General features: G+C 53.1%; 5 protein-coding genes across 5 annotated transcripts; all 5 read right to left on the bottom strand.

Moving 5' to 3' along the window:
• Positions 1–63: 63 nt before the first annotated feature.
• Positions 64–2,346, bottom strand: QC764_211960 (uncharacterized protein; the record flags this gene model as incomplete). Its single annotated transcript, XM_062944902.1, has 1 exon — positions 64–2,346. The coding sequence occupies one exon, from the start codon at positions 2,344–2,346 to the stop codon at positions 64–66; it is 2,283 nt and encodes a 760-aa protein (XP_062803779.1).
• A 763-nt stretch (positions 2,347–3,109) lies between these two features.
• Positions 3,110–3,626, bottom strand: QC764_0043690 (uncharacterized protein; the record flags this gene model as incomplete). Its single annotated transcript, XM_062940313.1, has 2 exons — positions 3,110–3,196; positions 3,528–3,626. The coding sequence occupies 2 exons, from the start codon at positions 3,624–3,626 to the stop codon at positions 3,110–3,112; spliced, it is 186 nt and encodes a 61-aa protein (XP_062803778.1).
• A 186-nt stretch (positions 3,627–3,812) lies between these two features.
• On the bottom strand, positions 3,813–6,879 carry HRD1 (E3 ubiquitin-protein ligase hrd1; the record flags this gene model as incomplete). The annotated part of the gene is made up of 4 exons (XM_062944901.1): positions 6,544–6,879; positions 6,349–6,453; positions 5,603–6,287; positions 3,813–5,548 (listed from the first exon to the last, which is right to left on the bottom strand). Exons 1-4 carry the CDS (start codon positions 6,565–6,567, stop codon positions 3,813–3,815), a joined length of 2,550 nt encoding a protein of 849 aa, XP_062803777.1. The 5' UTR covers positions 6,568–6,879.
• A 1,687-nt stretch (positions 6,880–8,566) lies between these two features.
• QC764_211940 (uncharacterized protein) lies at positions 8,567–10,331 on the bottom strand. Its single transcript, XM_062944900.1, has 2 exons — positions 9,467–10,331; positions 8,567–9,238 (listed from the first exon to the last, which is right to left on the bottom strand). Exons 1-2 carry the CDS (start codon positions 9,964–9,966, stop codon positions 9,061–9,063), a joined length of 678 nt encoding a protein of 225 aa, XP_062803776.1. The 5' UTR covers positions 9,967–10,331; the 3' UTR covers positions 8,567–9,060.
• A 991-nt stretch (positions 10,332–11,322) lies between these two features.
• Positions 11,323–15,008, bottom strand: QC764_211930 (uncharacterized protein). Its single transcript, XM_062944899.1, has 3 exons — positions 14,035–15,008; positions 13,083–13,494; positions 11,323–13,025 (listed from the first exon to the last, which is right to left on the bottom strand). Exons 1-3 carry the CDS (start codon positions 14,546–14,548, stop codon positions 12,071–12,073), a joined length of 1,881 nt encoding a protein of 626 aa, XP_062803775.1. The 5' UTR covers positions 14,549–15,008; the 3' UTR covers positions 11,323–12,070.
• Between the last annotated feature and the right edge of the window lie 7,632 nt (positions 15,009–22,640).

The following is a 22,640-nucleotide window of genomic DNA, read 5'->3' as shown; positions in this document are numbered from 1 at the left end:
TCACAATCTGACACCCCCACCTTGTAAAAAACCATCATCCCAAAACCGATCCAGCATCCCCCTTTAAACCCAGGGCCTGACAGACCGACTGAAAATCCCACCCTCACTCTCCTCACTCCCCCTCACACCCCTCTCACCCCGTCCCACATCCTCCTCTTCCTCAACAACCCCCTCTTCCTCCTCCCTCTCCTCCACCGCCTCGCTGTTCTCATGGCCCCCATTATGCCCAATAACCCGTCCCATCAACCTCCCAAACCCCCTCGGAATCTCTGGCAACGCCGTCAACGAAAACCTCCTCTTCTTCCTCCCCTGCATCGCAGCAACAGCAGCAGCAGCCCCCGCCTGCGCAGCCTCATTTCTCCTGGCATTTGTCATAACCTCCGCATAAGAAAGCAACCTATTATCCCGCCCGCTTGCTCCTCCAACAAAGGTGGTGGTTCTCCTATCACTACCACTACCACCACCGCCGCCACCCCCAAAGATATCCGGCACCCCCATGCCCCTAGTCCCAACTCCCTCCCCACCCCTCCCAGCAAACCCCCAATCCCCATTACTCATCGCAGCAACACCCTGACCAACCCTATGCCTCCTCTTCTCCGGCACAGACGGCGGACCTCTCAAATCCAAAGGCGGCAACCTATCCCTAAGCCGCTGCTCGTGTCTCCACCTATCCGCCTCCTCCCGCTCCCTTCTAACTTGCTCCACAATATCCCTCGCCCACTGCGGGCGGTTATTCCAAAGTTCTCGACGCTCTTCTTCATCCTTCTCGGACCTTACGTACCACGGCGTCCCGTCCTCATTATCTGGTGGCGGGTAGGGGCACTCCGGGATCTCGAGAGGAGGACAAAGATGGTACATCTCGAGGTAGAGGTAAGGGGGAGTAACGCTCCTGTCTATTCCCTTGCCTTTTTCTCTGCTTTCGGTGCCGAACGGGTCAAAAAAGTAGTCACCTGCTTCGGCTACCATGGAGGCGTAGTCGATGACTTCCTCGGATTGTTCTTGTTCGGCTGTAGTGGTGTCTGTTTGGTTGCTTTTCGAGGCTTCGTTGCTGCTCGGGGCTTTGTCCTTGATAATGGTCATGCTGGAAGCTAGTGTCTGGGCTAGGGTGGTATTGATGTGGTCGTCATCCATACTCGCTGTGACTGGGTTGGTCTCGGCAGTATTATTATCATCATCACTCGTGTCCGCCACACTGGTGTCGCTGGTGTTCGTGTTGGTTTTGACAATGTCGGAATCGCCATCAGCTACAGACCATGAGCTAGTCTGGGAGGCATCTTCAGTCGATGACCGTGCCTGGTTTTCATTTTCGGCGGGGCTCCGATCCCCAGGAGACAAAACACTTGTCTTACTCTCCTCAGCGCGGGAGCTGCTACCTCGAGCCGGCGGAATAGGAAGACATGTTGATGACAGTCGGCGGCGTGATTCATCCGGTCTGTTCTCCATGTCGGATATCCGATTGCCTTGAGCGCCAGCAGAGGAAGATTTCGTCGATGACCGGGGAAGAAAACCTGCAAAAAATCTCCTCAACCGCTTTCTCTTGTTGCCTTTATTGGAGCTGGTGAAGGACAGGTCTATATCCTGCCCCTGTTGATGATTTTCACTGCTGCCAAAGAAAAGAGGATGAGAAAACTTTTTGTTCTCTCGCCCGTTTGTGGTAGCAGGGCCCGTGGCAGAAATAACCTCGAAACCTTCTTCTTCCACAACCCCCTTCCCCGCCGAGACTGATAGGCGTTTTGAGACCGAAGCTTCACCATGGATTGCATCAAGGCGCCCGCTAGTCCGCTCCTTCACACCTTCCTCCGTATCAACCACATGAAGACGTCTCCATTTCCATACCTTCTCCTTACTCCGCCCGTCTCCGACAAGATCCTTGTAGCGATACTTGAAATCCCCTCCCCTCATTTTCACATCACACTCTGATGACCTTCCAGACTCAGTCCCGACAGAGCCCTCGACAGAGCTTTCGCCAGAGAGTCCCCCCTCCGTCGTCATGGGCTGCGCCGTCCGTGTCGGATCCCCAGCCGCCAACTTGTTACCTCTCTCAACCGAACGGCAGATGACATCAACAGCCTCCTGCGCCCTGTCTTTCCGCATTTTCCAATACAAATCGCTCCCTTCCTCCACCCCCTTCATCTCAAACTCCCTAGTCAAATACTCGTCAGAACAAAACTCCTCATGGTCCTCTGCTGTATACAGCCCGCCACTCCAGCTGCCAAACGAACCGACAGACCTGCGGGATCGATGCGAGCCCGCGGTGGTAACCGGCGGGGTTGGATACGACGAGTTGGGCTCAAACCCACCCGTCGGTTGACCATGAGGGTTGCGAGGAGCAACATACCCCGGCATTTGCTAAAAGCCGTGAACCGGCGCATCTGACCCGTTATTCCGAGTCGCGCCGGCAGCGACATCCATTTGATTGTCACCCCCTCCTGGCAGACCAGCCTGCTCGCCCAGCACCCGGTCCGGCACGGCGCGGTAGTCTTCTGGCTGAGCTGCTTGGCATCCTGGCAGAGATGTCTGTGGCAGAGGTGCTCTGTATCCTGACATAGGAGCGTAGTATCCTGGCATGGGTGCTTGTGGCGGATGTGCTTGGTATCCTGGCATAGGTGCTTGTGGCAGAGGTGCTCGGTATCCTGGCATACGAGGGCAGTATCCTAGAATATGAGGGCAGTGTCCTGGCATAGGAGCGTAGTGTCCTGGCATAGACACTTGTGGCAGAGGTGCTCGGTATCCTGGAATACGAGGGCAGTAACCTGGCATAGGAGCATGGTATCCTGGCACTTGGCCGGGCTGGTGATGATGATACAAGGCAGGATTGTACACCAACGTCCTGTCGTGGGCGAGAAGGGCCCCCTGGTCTGCTCGAGCTGGCTGAAACTGGGACGTTAAGGCCGGTGTCTTGTTTAAACCGGCCATCTCCTTCTGTTCTCTTTGCTCGACCGCAGGTGTTTTTGGTAGATTCCGTGATCCGTCCGCCGTTTCATCGCAAGAAAAGCCCTCCTCGTCGGCGTCTGAAAATGCACAGTTGGCAGCAGTTGTATCGGGACAACAACCCCGGAAAATCTGAACATCATCATCGACGGGCCGTATGCTGTCCTCGGCGCTCTCCTCAGGACTCACGGAATGGTCCCCCATGGGTGCTGGAGAAGAAGAAGGAGCGGAAAAGATTGTTGCTGAGCTGCGTGTATGTAAAGTCCTTGAAGGATAAGCAATGATAGTAGGTAGCACTACAAAGTAGAGTAAACAACTGCATAACGAGACGATCGTCGTCGGATGATGCAAACTCGAGACAAAACCAAAAGAAGAAAAAACCGGCATGTGGTTTCTTAAACAGCCAGACCCACGTATGTGCCTGCCTTGTGTGAGCACCACCCACACACCATGGACAAAATAACGGCAACTTACACCTTCCTTTTTTTAATAAGAAAATAGGCCGATCGACCCTCATTTCAGATCTCTTAACTATCGTTTGAGGTTTATTAACATTTCTCGAGGCATGGTTCAGAATAAAACATGTGTCGACTTACAGTGCCAGTTATCTTCTCGATAGGGTGGTACTTTCTTGCGGGCACACAGTCGAAAGAGCAAGAGTAACGGAGAAGGAAGCAGCTGAGATGGAAATGCATTTGGTATTTCTAAGCCCGCTCTTGCGCTGAGTATCAGGTGGACGGGATCGAAACGTCCACAGAAACCGACCAAGTCTGTAGAGAAAATCCCCAACCCGCTAAACGCCCCAAAATGCTGTAACTGCCCTCAAAAGGCCTATGATGATGTATGTATCTCCTGTACTGGTAACCTGGCTGTCTTTTTTTTCATTCATCCTCTTCATTCTCAGCGTCCTCCACCGAAGCCAGCCTGGCGGTGCTTTTACTATTACTGGTACTGCCGTTCTGTGCACTTGGCCCGGCAGACCCGTTGCTTTCTGAAGCTGCTCTGCTGCTACCTGCCTCAGCCTCGGTTTGCGGAGGGGAGGTAGTTCGACCGCCGAAGAGCTGCGCCGGACCACCCCAATTTGGAGCAGCTGAAGTGGCTGTTGATGCTGTGTGAGATGGAGACACAGTTCGTTGTGTATTTGAGGCAGCATCTGATGGCACAGCACCACGTACTTCAGTTGTTTGCGATGATTCGGCCTCATACCCAGCGACCGAAGTCGTGTCTCGGCCTAAAGGACTCGTGCCCCTGGACAAGGAGGATCTCGGCCTCTCTGGAGCAAGGTTCTGTAACCTATCCCTAAGAGCGTTCGCAGGCAGCTGGCCCCAGAGCGGACTTGGTTCTACCACCCCGTTCTCCACCCTTTGAAGAGGGACAAGTGACCAACCCGCCGGAATCGTCACACCCTCGGGAAGATCTGGGCTTCCGGCAGGAATAGCCGCTCCTGATTCAGCACCCAGCCTACCAATAGTAGGCTGGGCCCTCGGCAGAAATGCATGCACCTGCGCTTGCAATGCCCCTGGATGATGAAGCGCAGGATGAGGCTGTCCCTGAATATAAGGTTGGCCTAGCAGCATGACAGGTGACTGGGAAGCAGGTTGGCCTGCCGGTTGAACTCCTGGATGAACAGCTGCTTGAGCAGGTGCCTGAGCTAGATGCTGGATGTTAGCCACAGGCTGAGGAGGCACAAAAACTTGACCTGGAACAAGAGGTATTCCTTGTCGCTGACCAGCTTGTTGTGTAGGCGTCTGGCGCAACCGTGTCAGTTCGTTGACCATGTGCTGGAGAAGATACAACTCGTGCGCGGCATGGTTCAGGTTGGCCATCTCTTGCTGGATTCGCGTGCTAAGATCAGTGAGCTGTCCGCGGATTTGATCCAGCCCAGCACCAGGTGTATTGACGTTGACAGCGGCATTGTCAGCCGGTGCAGGAGCCGCGGGTGCGGGAGGCGCAGGGCGAGCAGCATCTGGCGGCATACCCATTCTCTGAGCCATCTCTCTAATCTCCTCAACGCCACCCTGGGCAAACCCAAGTCTGAGAGGCCCAAAGTTAAACATGCGGACGTTGCGATTCCTGTTGTTCCCCTGAAGTCCCGCCGCCCCCCCTTGTGGTGGCTGACCTGCAGGAGGCTGACCATTTGGTGGAAACTGTGCTTGCGCCGGCTGATTTGGGCCAGGAGGCAAACCGAGCCCCAACCTGAACACCACGGCATCCCCGTTCCTCGCAGGTTGTTGACCTTCGCGTGCGACAGGACGACGGCAGGTTGGGCATACTTGTTGACGCTCCAACCAACTCTTGAGGCAACCGAAATGCAGGATATGGCCACATGGAAGTTTCTTGGCACGCGTTCTCTCGATCTGGTTGGTATCGTTGGGATCCCAAGGGCGCATTTCTTCTCTGCAGATGATGCAGGTTTCATCTCTGCCAAGATCCTCCACTGTAGCATCGGGATACTGGTCCATGTGTTTGAGCGCTTGTCGATAGCGGAGGAGGGCTCGTAGACGCTTTAGGAACGACCTCGCGGTCATGAACCAGTCTCTGACGATATGTATGGGGAAGTTGAAAAAGATGACAAGAGCGCAGAAGAAGACGGTATAAAGAGTAAGCTTGACAAAGTCTGTAAACTGTTAGCGGTTGAGCAGAGCAATTGGCAGCTGTCGTAAGCACTGACCTGCAAAAAGATCCAGGGACAAAATCCAGTGCCCCTTGGATTCCCAACCTGGCACTTCAATGTCCATCTCGTCGACATCTTCCTCGTTGGGCAGTTCCTCGTCATCATCCTCAGCGGTACCCTCGGCTCTCCGCCTCAGAATTTCGGCCCTCTGCTCCCGAACCTGGCGACGGCGTTCTTCCAAGCGTTGTTGCGTTTGGATCCTGTTGACCTGTTGCTCCACCAGCGAGAGGATATACCGACCAGTCGTGTGCAGGGAGCAGACTGTGAGGACGGCAAACTCGAATAGGAACATGACCATGACGGTACGGCGGGCTTGTTGCCAGACGGTAGTGGCGGCATAGCTGAGCAAGAAGATGTCGTAAAGTATACTGACCAGCAGAGAGACGCTGAGTCTGGTATGGAACAGTCGGGGGTTCGCAGGGGGTTGTTGCTCCAGCACTTCGACGCGACCTTCACTGATCCAACCCCACACCTTCCCAGTGATGAGCGCGGTAAACATGATCACAAAGGAGGGGCCGAGTTCGTCCCGGAATATGGTCATGGCAAGGCAGGTTTCGGTGACGGCGAACCAGCCCCGTTCGTAGAGTTGTTCGATTTCGGTCGGTCGCAGGGGGCCGAAGCAGAGGCGTTGGAAGCCATACACAAGAGATCCATAGACAACGAACACCAGATTTGCGAGAACCTAAATGGGCCTGTTGTCAGACGAGCCCCAAGGCGTGTAAGTGGGCACAAGAGGGACGTACCAGGAGAGACATGCTACTTTGCGCAAGATGGACCATGGCCGAGTAGAAATTGGCACGTTGATAGAAAGCGGATGCAACCACGGCGGCCGCAGAGGCCATGGAGGCCTGTGGTTGGCAGCATCAGTCAGTATGTTGATGATATGCACAGTTCACGAGAGCTCCTTATCCCGTCGTGGAGCTGGAGGTTCAACCTACCGTTGCGTACCACTGGAGCCGCATCTTGTTGGGTTTATTTTGCAACAAGAGCGCAGAAAGCGGGAGAAGTCTGTTCGATTAAGTGGCGATTGTTAACGAAGATGGCCGCAAGAGTCAAGTCGCCATGGTTGTTTGCGCAAGATGGTGGTGCCGCCGCAGTTGGAGAGCTCTTGAGATTATGGTAATCAATTGGCCACGTTATGGAAAGAGCCAGGATCAGATGTCCGAGCCGAACGACACACCACCACCTGTGCCAGTGACGCTGCCAAGCCACCAGCCACACCCGACTTGCATTCCATCGAATGAGTGGCGGTGCAGCTGTTTGCTGAAGAGCTGAAGAAAAAGGGGGCTCGGTCCAATCACATTAATCCATTTTTCATTTACAAGTTCAACGCCAAACCATGGGCAACTCTCCCCTCCATCATCACTCCGGCCTTGCTCGCAGCAATTCGAAGTCGCCCAAATCTTCCAGCTAATACCTGGTACTTCTTCATTGCGGTTACAACACTTTCACAAATCAATCGGCCGGATGAAATCCAGAAAGTGTCCTTGCATGCGTTGAGTCAAAAATGGCCAAGTGGCGAAGACACTCTGCCAAGCTTCGATGAGAAACGAGACATCTCACGATGAATGCGTGAGGCCTTGATCAAAACTGCCGCCGTCACAGGTATCCCAAAGGTATCCTCCAAGTCTAAGGTAAATTAGATCTGTGGCAACGCTAATGATTCACCAGACCATCAATGCCCTTCTAGAGGTCAAGAAAGTAACACCAGATGACCTTCTCGACGAGCCGCAAGGACCCTCGCCGAAGGAAGACCATCTGATATTCACGACACCCCAGTATCCCAGATTCTAGAACGCGGACAAGAATTCTTCGAGGGCATCTACGGTAAAATAACCAAGAGAGTCATGGGTCAAATGGACCGATCAGGAACCGAAGACCTCGGCCTCGTCGCTCGCCTGGTATATGGTTACATTCTCAGCAACACCAATGTCCTCGGCACCGTCGAGACTTCCTATGTCATGATTGCCGTGTTGATATCACAAGATGTGAGGTTGATGCTGTGTCTCGCTGGCCCCAATCAAAGCTGATGAGTTCACGGGTCAATCCTCAGCTAAAAGGCCATCTCAGAGGAGCTCTCAATGGCGGTGCCACGGTCGATGAGGTAAAACACTGTCCGCAGCGTCGTCATGGACATCTGTGTGGCGTCCGGGATGAGGATGCTGGACAGCGACGTCCCCGTGGGTCTTGGATGGAGAGTTGAGCCTGCTGATTTGTAGCCTCAATCCAACAAGACCCTCCCTCTTATCCAATCTACGAAAATGAAGCATTTCCAAAGTAACCCTATTTTCTTAGCTTCAAGATCGTCCAGATTCGTCAAGACGATCAGGGTCGCCAAGCAGGGTCGCCAAGAGCCCAGTTTGGTACCTAGAAGTGAAGAACCATGCATTCACATTCAGCTGGTTCGTGATGCGGAATTCATTCCACAAAAGCACAAATCTTCATGAATTCCGCGAGAAGTTGAGATGACTGGCATTCGAGGAACAAATCATAACCGGTATTTTATGTAATAGCCTTCCCTCGCGTTGCTCGTTCTCACCCAACTTGGGTATCTTGTCCGTTATATAGTGGAGCCGTTTGTCCAAGCCAAGAATGGGGATTAAAGCAGGACCCAGCCTCGGCCTCTGGGTCTTTGACTCGAGACCTCTTGCCTTTCATTTCACCTTTGCATACCATTACAAACTATCTGCAACTTGTGTGCTTTCCCGGCTTGAATTCCGCTCCCATCTTTTCACTGCCAACATATATACTCGGCCTTCGGCATCTTTCAGCTTACACTCAATACTTTTGCAAACAGCCCCGTCAGCAGGAAGTGACAGTTGGCCCGCCGTCGTCAGGAAGTTCAACTGGCTGGCGGGCGCCACGAATACGACAGTTGGCCCAATCACGCTGGGTTTGTTTGGCCGAGCTGAACTTTTACCCCCAGGATCTCACTCGCGCCACTGCTTCGTCAGTGGTCTTGGCTTGGGGAGCTGAAAACTTGAAGAGCGGATGAATTCCGCGCTGATTCTGGGGGGAGAGGGGAGGGCTGTCTATAAGAACGCGGGTCCCCGTTCCCTTTGTTCCCTGAGATTTGGTTATGCTTGGGGTTGGGAAATTTATGTCAACATCGGAGATTGGTGGTGTTTGGATTTTGGACGAGCTGGACAACTGGGTTCGCCCGATATGGAAATTTGAGATACGCCTTACTGGATTCGGGACGACTTGGGCTGGAAGATGGGATGACATGAGAAAAGTAGGATGGACGACAAGAGAAAGAGCGAGAATCATGAGAAGAGGCTATGGGAGTCAGATGGCGCACGACAAAGATGGAAGACCCAGGAAGGACCGCATAAAAGAGCCAGGAATAACAGGAATGGGGGGAATCAAAAACTCGACCAGCTGGATATGAAGTTATGGCCGGCATCCCACCTCACCTACCGATCGCCTCGAACTCGACGACCCCGACGACCCCTTCACTCGCTCTTCCGTATCCTCCTCAACACCCCAACCGCCAACCACCTCTTCCTAACACTAATATCCTCCACCCCCCGATCCCAAACCCACTCCCTCTCACCCCCATCACAATCCCTCTCCCACAACCTCTCCACCTCCAACCCTACCTCAGCCAATTTCTCCTTGTCAAAAAACCCTCTCATCTTTTCCCTTCCCGTATGGAAACCCGCCACAACCCACGCCCTAGCATCCTCATCCTCCCTCAAAAACCACCCAACCGACCTCCTCAAATTCACATGCTGCCACGGCATCCAAAGACAATCCGCCACAAACACCCTATCAAACTGGTGTTTATTTCCCTCTGCCAATGGCGTCTCCAATTCCCCCCACCCATGTCCCTCAACGACCACCTCTTCAAGCCGATACCTCCCATCAACCCCATTCTTTTTTTCCACTCCCCTCAGCACATTCTCCTTGAGTGTCTTGATCACCTCTGGAGCAGGATAATCAGTCACCACCACCCTCTTGCTCCCCATCAACCCCCCCATTATACTTGGCAGTGCCGTCCCCGCCCCTAATTCCACCGTTTCCAGGCCCGTGGCATCAAAATCTTTGATCTCGCCACCGAGGCCTGACCAGGGGATGTCCAGCCCCAGAGTGCCGGCTTCGATGAGTTCAGCGAGCATGAGGGATGAATTCCAGAGGTAATGGGAAAAGAGGTGGCGCTCTTTTTCCTCGGTGACGTTGGCGAGCGAGAATTGCAGGGGTTGCGGGAGGTGGGGGGAGGTGTAGAGGAGGCCGTGGTCGGCGTCGCCGTGTTGGTTGGTTACGTCGTCGGGGAAGATGATGCCCAGGGAGGAGGAGAGGTAGTCTTCTGGGTCGGTGGTGTCGGGGCCGGTGAGGGCGAGGCGGGAGGTGAGGGCCATTTTTTTCTATTACTTTGGATGTTGGGAGGTGAGATTGAGAGGTGAGAGGAGGGGTGAGAATGGTGAGTATTTCTTGGGAAATGAGGTGAGTAAGATGGAGTTATGAGACTCTGCAAGTGAAGCTCACAATCAGTGATGATATCAGCTCTTGGTGTTGATCACCCCACCAAAGGAAGCTCCCAGAAGCCCACTCAGGCCAACTAATTACCTTAGCTTATCTGTTTATCGCGAGTTTTTGGACGTGGGGTCGCTGTTGTCGCCAGTCAATGGAGGGGTAGCTTGCTTGGACACTCACAACCAGCCGGAACGTCCGTTGGAAGCCCAAAAAAAAACGGCTACAGAACACTGTTTCTATTGCATTCGAGGTATTTTTCTTGTTGTTCTGGATGGACAGCCAACCCCAGTGTCGGTGCGAGCCGTAAGCCGTCGAAACCCGCGTGCAATCGCATAGAGCTTATCGGTGACACGATGAAATTTGATAAGTGTTTTAGTGCACAAATCACCCTACATAGCAACAGTTTCAAAGTAGAGCTTCACACTTTATATCAATAAAACAAGCAGTGTGATTTAGCATGATCTGCTTTTCTCTACGTCTTTGCTTTTTTGCTACTTTGTGAAATTCTGGTGTGAAGTGTTTCATGCCAGTCCCAATCCAACTCACAGGTCCAACACCATGCTAACCCATCACCCCCAAATGATTTCGCCTCCTCGCCAGCACCATGGGTATTCAACCAACTCAAAAATCAACACCACCCCACCAACCCCCCATTCTCAACCACCACCCTTTTTTCCGCCCTCACAAACCGAAAGTTGACCATCTGCAAAACAGGCCAAACCGCTCAGTTCCTCACCAGTCCCTTCACATACGTCCCTTCCAACCTCTCCTTGACATCCCAAATACCAAATAAAAGTGAGCTCAAGGGGAGTTACCAGTCCCATAAACCGACATCCTCCCTGTTCTACCCCAGTCATGCTTTCAAAACGCCGTCTCTTCAACAACCTGCTGTGCCAGGGACATCTCCAGCCGCAAAAAGAAACGCGGCGTCAGGACTGGGCGGGTGGAGAGGTTGTGGTGGTCCCATTTTCAACATAGCGAATTGGTTCCCCCCTTCCCCCAAACCTGCTACAAAAACCCACACAAAACAATAATGGATAGATAATGAATCACACCCAGAAAGGATGAGAAAGGTAAAGGCACACACACAAAACTAGGTGGGTGAGTGACACAGAAACCTGAATCTTTTTTTGTAGATCATATGCCAATACCGTTGGGAGATTGTGTCACCAATGTCATGAATCACAATCAATATCTCATCATTATTGCCATTATTAAATGGCAAAAAAAAAAAAAACTCAGACAAACCACTCTTCCATATCCCACAGCTTAACAAGAGCGACGGCGAGCCCATTAGTAAATAATAAACCACACCAATAACTACTATTTAAGCAACCAACTTTGGTCCTCTACACACAAACATCAAATAGCAAATCGCAAGAAGAAGTGTTGAGAACAATATGGGTATCGTTGTTGTTGTAGTAGTAATACTAAACAAGAGCTAAGAAAATTCCCCCTAGTCCCTGGGTAGGTAGTGTTTGCTCCCCCTTCCTCTTCTTCCCACTCTTACTTAGGTCTCGTAGTAATAATAAGAATAATTTTTTTAAGTTCCTTATAGCCCCATTCCTTCCCCTTCTCCCCCCACCCCCCCCCCAAAAAAACCCCCATTTGGTATTTCATTGCAGTCATTAAGGCCCTCCCTTTCCTTATTCTCCCAAATTTCCAGGGCGACAGCATAAAAAACAAAGAAAAAGAAAAAATAATGTCACAGAGTAGAAAAGAAAAAGAAAAAAAAAAAGGCCCCATGAATGCCATATTGTTTCCAGCCAAATCCAATCAATCCTATGGGATATAAAACCAGCCCCCCTAGAAAAAACGCCGCGTGTATTTTTACAAACTCTTTGTAGATCCCCCAGAGGTAATATACCCCCTCTATAACCAACAAGCCCAAAAAGTAAATGTGACGATGTGTGATGGTGATGATTAGTTTGGTAGTTGTTGCAGTATAAACATCAAGTGAAAGAAGAGTGAGTGAAACAGTCATGGTATTTACTGAGCGGCGGGGGCAGCAGCGGTGGTTGTTGGTTCCGGGGCGGTGTAGGTAAGCATCTGCTTGAGCTGCTCCTCGGTCGGGTCGTCCGAGACCCAGGGACCCTTCTCCTCTTCGGTTGCGTTGAGGAAGCCGTCGGCACGCTTGAGCGTTTGCATGTCGAGGTCGGTGACGTAGGACTTGCCGTCGGAGAGCTTGATGCGGACTTCTTGCTCGGTCGAGAGCATCATGTCGTCCTTGGCCAGGCGGCGGGGGCCGTCGAATACCGCCATGACGCGCTTCTTCATTGTCATCTGACCCTTGTCGAAGCCCCATGAGGAAGGATAGTCGCGCCTATTCTTGCGACCCCGGGTCTTGGTGGGGAGCGTGACACCGCCGCGCGAGTGTGTAAGCCCGCGGGACTTTTGCACGCCGTTTTGTGGGTTTCCACCCTTCCTCTTGGTGGGCGAGCTCTTGAGGCCGCGAGCCCTGAGCTCATCATCATCGCCGTCATCCATGTTCTCATCCTCGTCCTCGCCATCTTGAAGTGTCATGGTGGTTGTTGGGAGGTTGTTCTTCTCCAGGGTGTTGTGTACGTCGCGATCGTTTTCCACCTCGGCCAACCGCTGGGCGTTGATGGCCTCTGCTGGGTCCTCTTGCTGGACAATGCGGAGCACACAGTCGTCAAGATGCTCGTAGAAGTCCTGGGCGTTGCTGAAGGTTGACGAGCAAGTGGAGCACTTGCCAGTCGCATCAGGGGCGTAGCCAGTCAACTTCTTGGTCCCGTTGTTTCCAGCGGCAGTCTTCTTCCGGCTGTTGGGCGGTGTTTGCTCGACACCGTGCACAGCAGTCAAGTGGCGCTTGAACACATCGGCACGGTTGAACGACTTCTCGGCCGCGGAGCCAGATCCCGGGCAGAAACCGCAGACCATGGTGCCCTTGTAATGTGTAAGGGTATGTCTATTCTTGTCGTATCTGAAGAGACCACTTGTTAGTATCCCGCAACTGATTCCAAGTCAAAAGACAACTCACTTTCTCGCAAACCCCTTCACGTGATACTCGCATGTTGTGATGGGGCACTTCTCGGGGCGCTCCTCTTGGTGAGTGAGCATGTGCGCCTTGAGGTCCTTGAACACCTTACCGCACTCGGGATGTGGGCACCTCTGCTTCTCCTTGAACTCATCGCCGCTGTATTGCTGCTCGCCCGAGTAGTTGGAGTGGAAAGAAACAAGGCTTGGTCTCCTTTGCGCCTCCACTGGTGGCGGGTATGGCGAGTACTGGTAGTTGTTGTGCATGAAGGGCGAAGTGCTGCCGTTTCGTAGTTGTGGGGAGGCAGACAGAGCAGGAGAGGCAGGATATGCGGAGTTGGGCTGGGCTGAATATGGCTGCTGCTCAAAGCCAGACATGGTCATTGGTCTCGCGTCTGGGTGAATCAAGATAGGATCTGCAACGGGCAAACGCTTCGGGTTAGCAAGGCCGCCAAGGGTCAAGAGCTGCGTTTGCGACAGAGGAAACCAACAGGAATTCTGAAGAGGAGGAACGAAATGCCCGCTGGATTGGGCGAAAAAAGGAGATGAAAGGAGACGATTGGTGGGCATCTTGGGACGAGCCGCAGGGCTGTCCCCCAGAGGGGGACTACTCCATGCCGGAAGTTGAGGAGAAGAGAATGAAGATGTAGAAGAAGCAGGAGACGCAAAGACGAGCCCGGAGGCCGCCGAGGAAGGACAAGAAGAAGCAGAAGCAGCTGAAAAGGAAGGTGTGACATTGAAGGTTGACGATGTAGTCACCACAGACTGGGCCAGACGCGTATCGACAGCGAGACAGGAAGAAGCCGCACCCAGGGCCTTGGGAGCGACAATGGTAGATCCAGAATCGCAGGAATCCGAAGAGATGGAGGCACACGAAGCATGGGTCTGGTGTCGCGGACTCCAGTCCCGGCGAGAAGAAAGACAAGAAGATGACCTAGGGATCTGTGATAACTCACCAACAAAGCCTGGTGTTTTCCCGCTGGGATACTCGAAAGCTGTGCTGTACTCATCACCATAGACACCGGGCGCGTATGAATATTCGCTGCCGGGGAGGTGAAAGTCGCTTGCGTCGACGATGCCCGGGGTAACCCCAAGTCCGTGGGGGCCCGTGGCCCACTCAGGGATCGGCGCCATTTGGCCGTGACTCGAATTTGGGGAGCCCGCGTTGGAGGATGAGGCGCTGGCGATGCTCAGATCCGAAGCTGGTCCTCTCAGATCGCTGTCGTCTGGGTACATGCCAGGTGATGACCTCTCGTGGTTACCGTTATGGCTGTAGAGGTATGGTGTGTCGGCGGTGTAGATGGCTCCGTGCTCATAGCCAATTGTCGTCGGGAACTCGTGTGATGACCTGGCGTAGGCGCTGTAGGGTTCTGGGGAAAGTCCCAGGTCCATGGACGCAGATGAGAAGTGAGGGGGTTCTGGGTAGCTCATGTTGTAGTCGTCGGCCTCGTGGTGGCCAGTTGCCGCCATTTGATGCCTGTGAAGGAAGAAGATGCTGGGCTAGAGAGAGACAAATGGCATCAGTCCAGCTGCCTCGTGGCAGCGCGTGGGCTTTAAGAGACGGACCTCAGTTGTGCCTACTCAGGTGTGGGACTGTGCCGTGTTGTTGCTGATCGGGTTGTGTTGATCTTCTCTCTTTCCAAAAACTCTGCTGTTCTGCTGTTCTTTCCAAGCTATTGTTATTATACACCAAAGCCGCAGTGGAACGAGTGTGTAAGTCCTTGTCGGAGACGGCCCGAGGCGGTGGACTTGTTTGGATCCGGGGATATGGATTTGGTGTTTGACACGGGATGAGGTGCGCCAGTGGAAAGGTTTGGGCGGGGGGATGAGGATTCTAAATACCCCCCCATTTACATCTTGCAGGCCCAGAGGTGGTGGAGGCATCGATCTCCCAGTAGGGCCCCAGTGCCCAGTCAGAGAGGCTGTGGTCAGTTCACGAATTTGCAGGGGAACAAGGGGAGGGTTGACAGGGGCAGGGGGGCATGAGGCAGGGGCATGGGGCAGGGGCCCAGCGACTTCACTTCTGGGACGGAGGTACATTGGGATTGGGATGGTGACATGAGGCTGGGTACATGAGGGAGTACAAAAGGTACAAGATACAAGGGAGGGCGGGGGATGGGTTCCCTCCAGTCCTGGTCAGTTCCGAGCCTCTGGTTGGCCACCGACAAAGACAGGGGTTAGCGAATGTCGGCGGAGACCTCGAGGCTTGGTGCGTGCTTGCAGTTGCAGTTTACTCTTCCCTTTCTGTTTCTCCCCCAGATGGAAGTCAGTCAGAAGTCCTCGGATCAACAAGACAGAGGAGAATCAGGAAGAATGCAAGACAGACAGAAGAGAGATGAAATCCCGTCCACGCCTCTGGTTCCCGAAGAATGGACCAGCCGCGACCATGGTCGGCCATCTCCTTCCAGCTCTTCATCACTGAAACTGTTTCTGCTCCTCGTCCTGATCGGGTACTCTGTCCCCCACGTTCTGGACTCTGAACCAGCCCGGACATTGCCATTCGCTGGCTATCTGCTATTTGTGCCCTTCTCCTTTGTTGCTATCATAGATTCTGCTGTCGGCGTAAGGGGCATCAGTGTCGGAAGCGAGACAGGATGATGTTTCGATGTCTTCCCTCTTATCACTGAGGATTTGCTTCTTTTCCCCTGATGAGGGACAGGTAACTATAGTAGGCGGCCGGGATGACCGCAGCAACTGACGCCAACCGCCTGTTTCCCTCATCATGAGGTTGATGATCATCTGTTGCTGTCCCTGTGGCTGTTGTACAACGGGCAAGCCCTTCAAAGACTTGTCTCACGGCCCATACGCCGTTTTGGGAGACTAAAGCATGCTTTTCCCCTCACTCCCCTCACCAGAAACAGACTCCTCACCCACCACCCCCTCTCGCAGTCGACGTCGACGGGGCGAGACCCTTCTTTGCAAGCATCACCTCTGATCAATTTCTCCACTGCAAAGCCGGCCAAGAGATGACCGACCGCCGGCCAAGAGATGACCGACCGCCGGCCACGGGGCAACCGGCAAAGAGCGAAAAACGCCATCACCGGTATTGCAGAATTCTGGTGGCTCCGAAGTGAACCTTTGGCTGCGATCGCGATTCGCGATCTGACCCACGAGAGGTTATCACCACAAGTGCCGTGATATTGTGGAGGCTCTGGCCGTGCCACAGGCCCCGGTGTATCGCAGCATGTAGAAAAGACGTCAACTGCTTCGAATCCATCCACCAAGAGAAGACGAAAAAAGATATTTTTACTCCATCCCTCTTTGTGCTGTGCTGTGCTGCGGTGCGGGTAGCTGCTGCGCATTCTTACCCCTCCAGCCGTCCGATGATTAAGCTGCCCTTCGAACATGTACATAGTGGCTTGACCGCCCTAAGCAGCCAATGGGAAGCTCAGACGTGTGTGATGTGCAATGTGCTGTGCAAGCTCGAAATAAAGTGCACAGCCTTATCTGCACCCGCATTAGGCAGAGCTGTCCTGCCAAACAGGAGGGGAGGAGAGTGTACAACTTTTTGTGCAGCAAATCGTGGCTTGACGTATGTGATGTCCTGCGTGGGTGTGCACAGTGGCTCTTGGCATCTCATGACTTAACTTGGGCCTTTTCCAACTGGGGACCGCTGAAGCCAACAGCAAACAGTTCTACTAGAAAGATCTTGTCCTGCAGGGAATCGGCATGTGTTCTGGTGCCCTCGTATTGTTGTTGTTGTTGTTTCGTGCCATGTCATCCTTTTTTCTTGTCCTTTTCTTCCACCTGTTGGCCGCCTGTCAAACCGAAGCCGGAACTTTGGAAAGATGCTACCTTATGACATATAGCTACCATGAACAGTTTCCGTGGGTGAAGCCCGAAGTTGTGTTGTATGATGCAAGCATGTTGCATGTCCCGTCAGGGCGAGAAAAATGAGAGGTCGAACCCATCCGAGGCTCGTGTTCGTTCGGCCGAGGGTGGTCAAGGTGAACGACGTAAGTATCAGGGAAAAACCTGCGGGCTCGTACATAGATCCGGCGCCGGCGCGGAGATGTCACGGTCTTGGGCTCAACCCGCAAGAAATCAGATGGTCCACCAAAAACAAATGAGAGTTCGGATAATGCGGGTGCGACGGCTTGGTCAAAATGGCAGCAGTACGAGCAGCCATGTTGCCGGCTGCGGAACCCATCATTTTCCATCTCCGTATCCCATCCAGTGGATAATTTGTCCGTGCCTGTCTGTCTTGCCGAACACGTGTTGCTGTCCTTCTCTAATGCATTTTTCTGTGTTTCATTTGATCAGAGAATGCCCGGCGATGAACACTAGAAATACAGACTCGGGAACAGAACAGAGCAAGATTTTGTAGTTTGGTACTGTGGACTGGGGGCGACCAATTGACACTGTTTGATCAGCATCACCCGCCATGTTTGTTTAAGCCAAGCTTTTTAGCGTAAAAGTGTAATGTGGTATCGAAGATGACATATCGGTGCCAAGATCACATTCGCTTTTCCAACGTCAACAGCGACAGCAGTGGCCGTTGATGAAGCGATGCACGATGCGGGGGCGCGAAATTGATAATCTGTATGTATCTCTGGATCGAGTTGCACAACCGGTGATCCGGGGCGACCCACTGCATCTCCTTCTGGTGGACCATCACAATCGGTGCAAAGCCAAGTAACACGGCACTCTATGATGCAAATCGGGACGAACGAAGGGCCTCAGACATCAGGACCATTCGGGGCCAGCGGAAAGCGGCACAGTGTCTCTGATAAAGAATGTACCGGAAGCTGTTGTGGATCGAGGAGCCGACGCAGGGCAAGAGAGTCGGTTGTCAATGTGAGAAGTGCATAGGACCCTGATGTTTCGCCCTGCTTATTTGGAGATGGCATGTGCTACGTAGTAAACACATGCTCATTAGCTATATTCCTGTCACATTCCCATCAACCTTCATATCCACTTGAATGCTGCCGGGTGATTCCCGGTTGCTGGTACTATTGCATACGTCGACATTGAAGTGCCAGTCCTGCAAAGAGATCAAATTGTTGGAGAAACCTCAAAGTTCCAATGATGCCCAAAGAGGTCTTGGCGTGGCTGAGTCGGCATGATCCACCATTCCGTGGCTTATTGGCTTCTTTACGGCTAACGGGCGGGGCGGGACCTGTGTCTCTCCCGGAACTGTGGGGGAGCTTCAAAAAGGTAAAATCCAAAAAAAGACACGGCTTCGGGGGGCGGTGCTACCCTTGGAGTCGGGACCAGTCAAAGCAGAGACAATGCTGTGACACCGGTCGACGTACAGATATTCTACATACGATTGAATTTCATTCCAAGCGATCCATGTAGGAAGGATCTCATCGCGCCCGGTGTGTCATTCTGTCTATTTTTCTAGATAGATACCGACAGGGTGGGTTTGTTCGAGGCAACATCTCCTGCTAACATTACCGACTGCGACAGTACTAGCTCATAAATTCCATTTCCTCCCACCGACAGAGGCAAGGCAGTAAGTAGCGGACTCCATTTGTCAAAGTCGTCTGCCTACGTGTATGCAAGCACCCGCAGGCTCGGATTGCCTGGCTCTAGTCGGTGGTGCTCTCGGGCATAGTCTACTGTGTTTTGCTGGTTCGGTGTCTGAAAGAAAATCCGTTCATCCACCATAGCTATCACGGATACGAGTACAGGTGCAGCTCCTATCGAAGCGTGGTGAGATCAGATAACCTGGCTGCAAGTGTACGACTTCCTGCCAAGCTTTGGCGCCACCTCGCGTGAGAGCCACCACCAGGTCCCAATCGTGGGGTTCAGTCACAGGCTTGGGTCGAAGCAAGCAGCCCTTCGGAGTGCGTCTACGCTCCAACGTTTTGTGTGGATGGACTCGGCCAATGAGCGATGCGAAGCCGACATGCTCTCATGTATTCGAGGCCTCGCGATGGCACAGTCGAGGCTCTACCACATGCCTGTCTCAGGCCCTATTCAGTTCGTATTTTTCCAATCTTCTCTTCCATCCGAAACACTGGCAGAAGCATTACCACTCACTTCATGCCATCATCCAGTGCCATGCCGTGCCCAGATTTGTTGGTCTATTTCAGTCAAACGGCTGTTAGCGAACCATGCTTCGCTCCGCCACCCCCGCCGGCAGTGAGCCCGAGTCCCTGCCGCACTACGGCTTTGGACACGCAGAGGCTGACGTTGGTTCCTGGCAGAGAGGTCAGACATCTCGACGATGATTCAAGAACTCTGGCAGTCCATGACTTGATGCTTGGTTGGTGGTTGCGGTGGTGCCAAATAAGTCCCGTCACTGAATGCGGCACACAGGGTCCATGCCATGCAGTGGTGCATGTTAATGCCAATGTAATCCTGCAATCTGATTGGACCCAACGAATGTCCACGATCTGTAGGAAATAGGGGAATGGCTTGTTTTCTTTTTCTCGTTTCTCGTCCCTTGGGTCTCGACACATCAGGCCTGGAGCAGTTTGATATCGGCCAACAAGCGACCAGCTCAAGAGCAGCCAAACGCATTGCAGCAGAGCCGCGAGTACCCTCGAAGTATCGCTGAATAAAGATTTCTTGATTCTACAATCAAGTCCATCGAAAGTGCAACATGGGGGTGCATGATGCCTCTTGTTGGCACAGCAGGCGGGGCACGTAGCCATACGACAGTAAGATTCGGATGAATTCACCCGAAGAGACAAGAGTCCCACGCCGCAGAATTCTCACCAACGACTTTTGTTGATAATGAGAGATTTGTTACCTTTGAACATCCCTCGACTCAAGTTTCCAACAGGTGGGTACGAATAATAGTGATAATAGTCCATGTCAGGGAGCGGTCAGAGCAGTCGTTCATCAGATTTTAATGTGCTCATCCCCCCGGCAGTCGGCAATGATGCCTGTCTAGCGCCAAACTGACGGGGGAACATCCATCCTGCTCGAAAACGTGGCGATAGGCTTGAGATGCTCACCTTGTTGATCCAAGTTGGAAATGTAGAGCTTCCAACGCGCAGGTGAAGACTGATATCGACATGTTCGAAAGGTCGGTGCCAACATACCTTACATAGAAACCGATGCGTGGCTGAAATCTTGCAACATCTTTCTCGATCTGGGAACAGTGATAGGGCTGAGCCCAGTGATGCTGCGAGTGGACCACCAGTCGATTTGCTGTGCGCGGTTTTCAGAAGAGAACCCGCCAACTCACACCTTAGCTTATGTAATACACTGCCCTGGTTCCACAGGTACTTCGACCAAGCCCTGAGGTACTTCGCACGTCAATCTCCACAGCTGCATCCATGTTCTCAATGTCGTCAGGAACCCTCGCTGAAGAGTTTTGTGTTGATTCCCCAGCGCATCATCGCAACGCAACGCAACCCTACCCGCGGCAGCATCCTCTCACCCTTTCATCCACTCTCGTTCGAACACTGATCTAATGACATCTCGAAGCCATTTTGGGCAACCAGTGCGACAGGCCTGGTGGGCAGTTTCATGTTGACCTCTGCAAGGCTCTGGGGACGGTTTCGGGAGCTTCCCGCTGCAAGAAAGATCACTGGCAAGGCAGACTGTTGATATTCTCTATCTCTCCAGCAGTCGTAACCTATCCCATCATAACGCCGGCGACGACAACGTGTTCGCGATGCCGACCTTCGGACATGAAGCAAGCGGAGAAAACCATTTGGCCCGTGCACGCCGCGTTTTCCTCTCTGGGTCCTGCCAAGGCGGCCTCCCCGAGCGGTGTGCATCTCCAGTCAAATCAAGCCATGCGGAGATCGCCCAGACAGCGCCCAGAGCCTGGCCCTCTGCCGGCCACCCCACTTGACTGGGACACACACATCAACCACAAACCGTCACCCCCTCGTGCCCCTCCAAGATGGTGACAGCAGAGGACAGCCCCCAATCATTTACGCCATCTCGACCAACTGGGTATGGACCAAGACTGAACGAAAAGAGCAATTCGCTCCCCAAAATTCGAAAGCAGAATTGCACCTGCAGTGGAATGCATGGTGGCGTTGAGATGGTTGTCCATCCCGGACCGGATCCGAGAACAAGGACAAAACCCTCGCCGACCCGGCTGACAACGGACCGACTCCGGCCGCTTCATCCCACCAGGCTCCGGCAACCCACCGCCGGTGTCCAGAAAGATAGACCGGCCATTCCAAGCAACCACCGATCAGCGCTCATTCGTCAGTGCCCATTCGTCAGTGCACACGAAGCGAGCAGACTACCTCACGTCATGACAGACAGCTTGCAGGCACCGTCCATCTTGTCCAGTCCTCGGTCAAGAGTCAAGCTCGGGCTTCGTTCCGGTAGTCTTCGAGTTATTACGGTCAACGTCTCAACAACCCCGCTTGAAAGCTCCTTGATACACAACAACGAAGTCCCAAAGAGAGATCTTTTGTGTTGGCCCCTGTCCACTTAGCTGCAGATCTCCAAACTTTCCAGACGACCCCTGTGAGATCGCGGCAGTGACCGACCAGCATAAAACAAAAGTAGAAAATGTAAACGAGCTCATTATCGGGCTAGTCCAAATACAGACTAGTAAGTTTGTGCTTCCTCAACCGCTTGGACTGCATGAACACTTTCGACAAGACAACTTCAGTGTCCAGACAGCAACTACTCAGACATAGTTTAGCAAAGTTCCTATGTCTCTCTCCACTAACGACATGATAAATCAGAGTCAAATCTCCTGCGACACTTGTCGTCTGTAGGACGCGAGCCACGTCTCAAGATACATCTGAGGTTGAACCCTCATTTACCAAGATCCGCCATGCTGCAACACAGTGTTCGAAAGAGAGGACCGTGACCTTCCTAGCCGGCAAGTTCCGTTCGCATGAGGCCTGATAAGTTGGGTAATATCACCCCGACTTCATATTCCACGGTCAGAACTGGTGACATGTGTGACCAACCACCGACCATCGGCGTCCAGGAGAGAACAGGAAAACATATCATGTCTTTCCCCGATGGTTTCCCATTCGCTGGTCAAACGCTGTCCAGCAAAGTTCAGAGGACAGTCACAGTGGCTTCATCCTGTGGCAAGCAAAGCGCCACATCGGTCAACAGTCCGGCATATGGCTATGGGATGGCGTAGGGTAGCGGCGTTCTCACAGGCGCAAAGACAGACTGTCGCAGGCGCCGTCTTGCTGCACGTTGAACCCCGCCAAGAGGACCTCCCGTCACCAATATCAATTTCCAGAACCCGCCGTCAAAATCAATATTTCGACTCACCTACTACGACCACACGGCGGGCACACCGAGGGTGGTGGGAGCCAATCGAGGGTTGGAAATGGCCATCAAAGACAATAGACATTGATTGCCGCATTCAACCGAGACTGCGAGGCTCGGGGTGGTGCAGTTTGCATGACACTCGACTGAAAGCACTTCAAGAAAGGCCTTTTTCCGATGCAGAGCCTTTGACGCATGCCCGCATCGCTGGAACGCTGCGAGGTAACGAGAAACCGGGCATGTCAAGCGGCCAAGTGTTCAAACATGTCGTGCCACCTGACGGCCGCTACCCCAATACCCCCGCACCGCAGGAAAGAAGGTGGGTGGTGATGGTGATGCTCACACCTTGGTCGGAGTTTAAACAGCGGCCCGCACGGTGACGGTGGTGGACAAGGTTGGG

This window comes from Podospora pseudoanserina, chromosome 2 (genome assembly GCF_035222485.1).
Source record: "Podospora pseudoanserina strain CBS 124.78 chromosome 2, whole genome shotgun sequence".
Lineage (NCBI taxonomy): Eukaryota > Fungi > Ascomycota > Sordariomycetes > Sordariales > Podosporaceae > Podospora > Podospora pseudoanserina.
The sequence above is the reverse complement of the archived record's forward strand: the minus strand, read 5'-3'. Positions and strand labels throughout refer to the sequence as shown.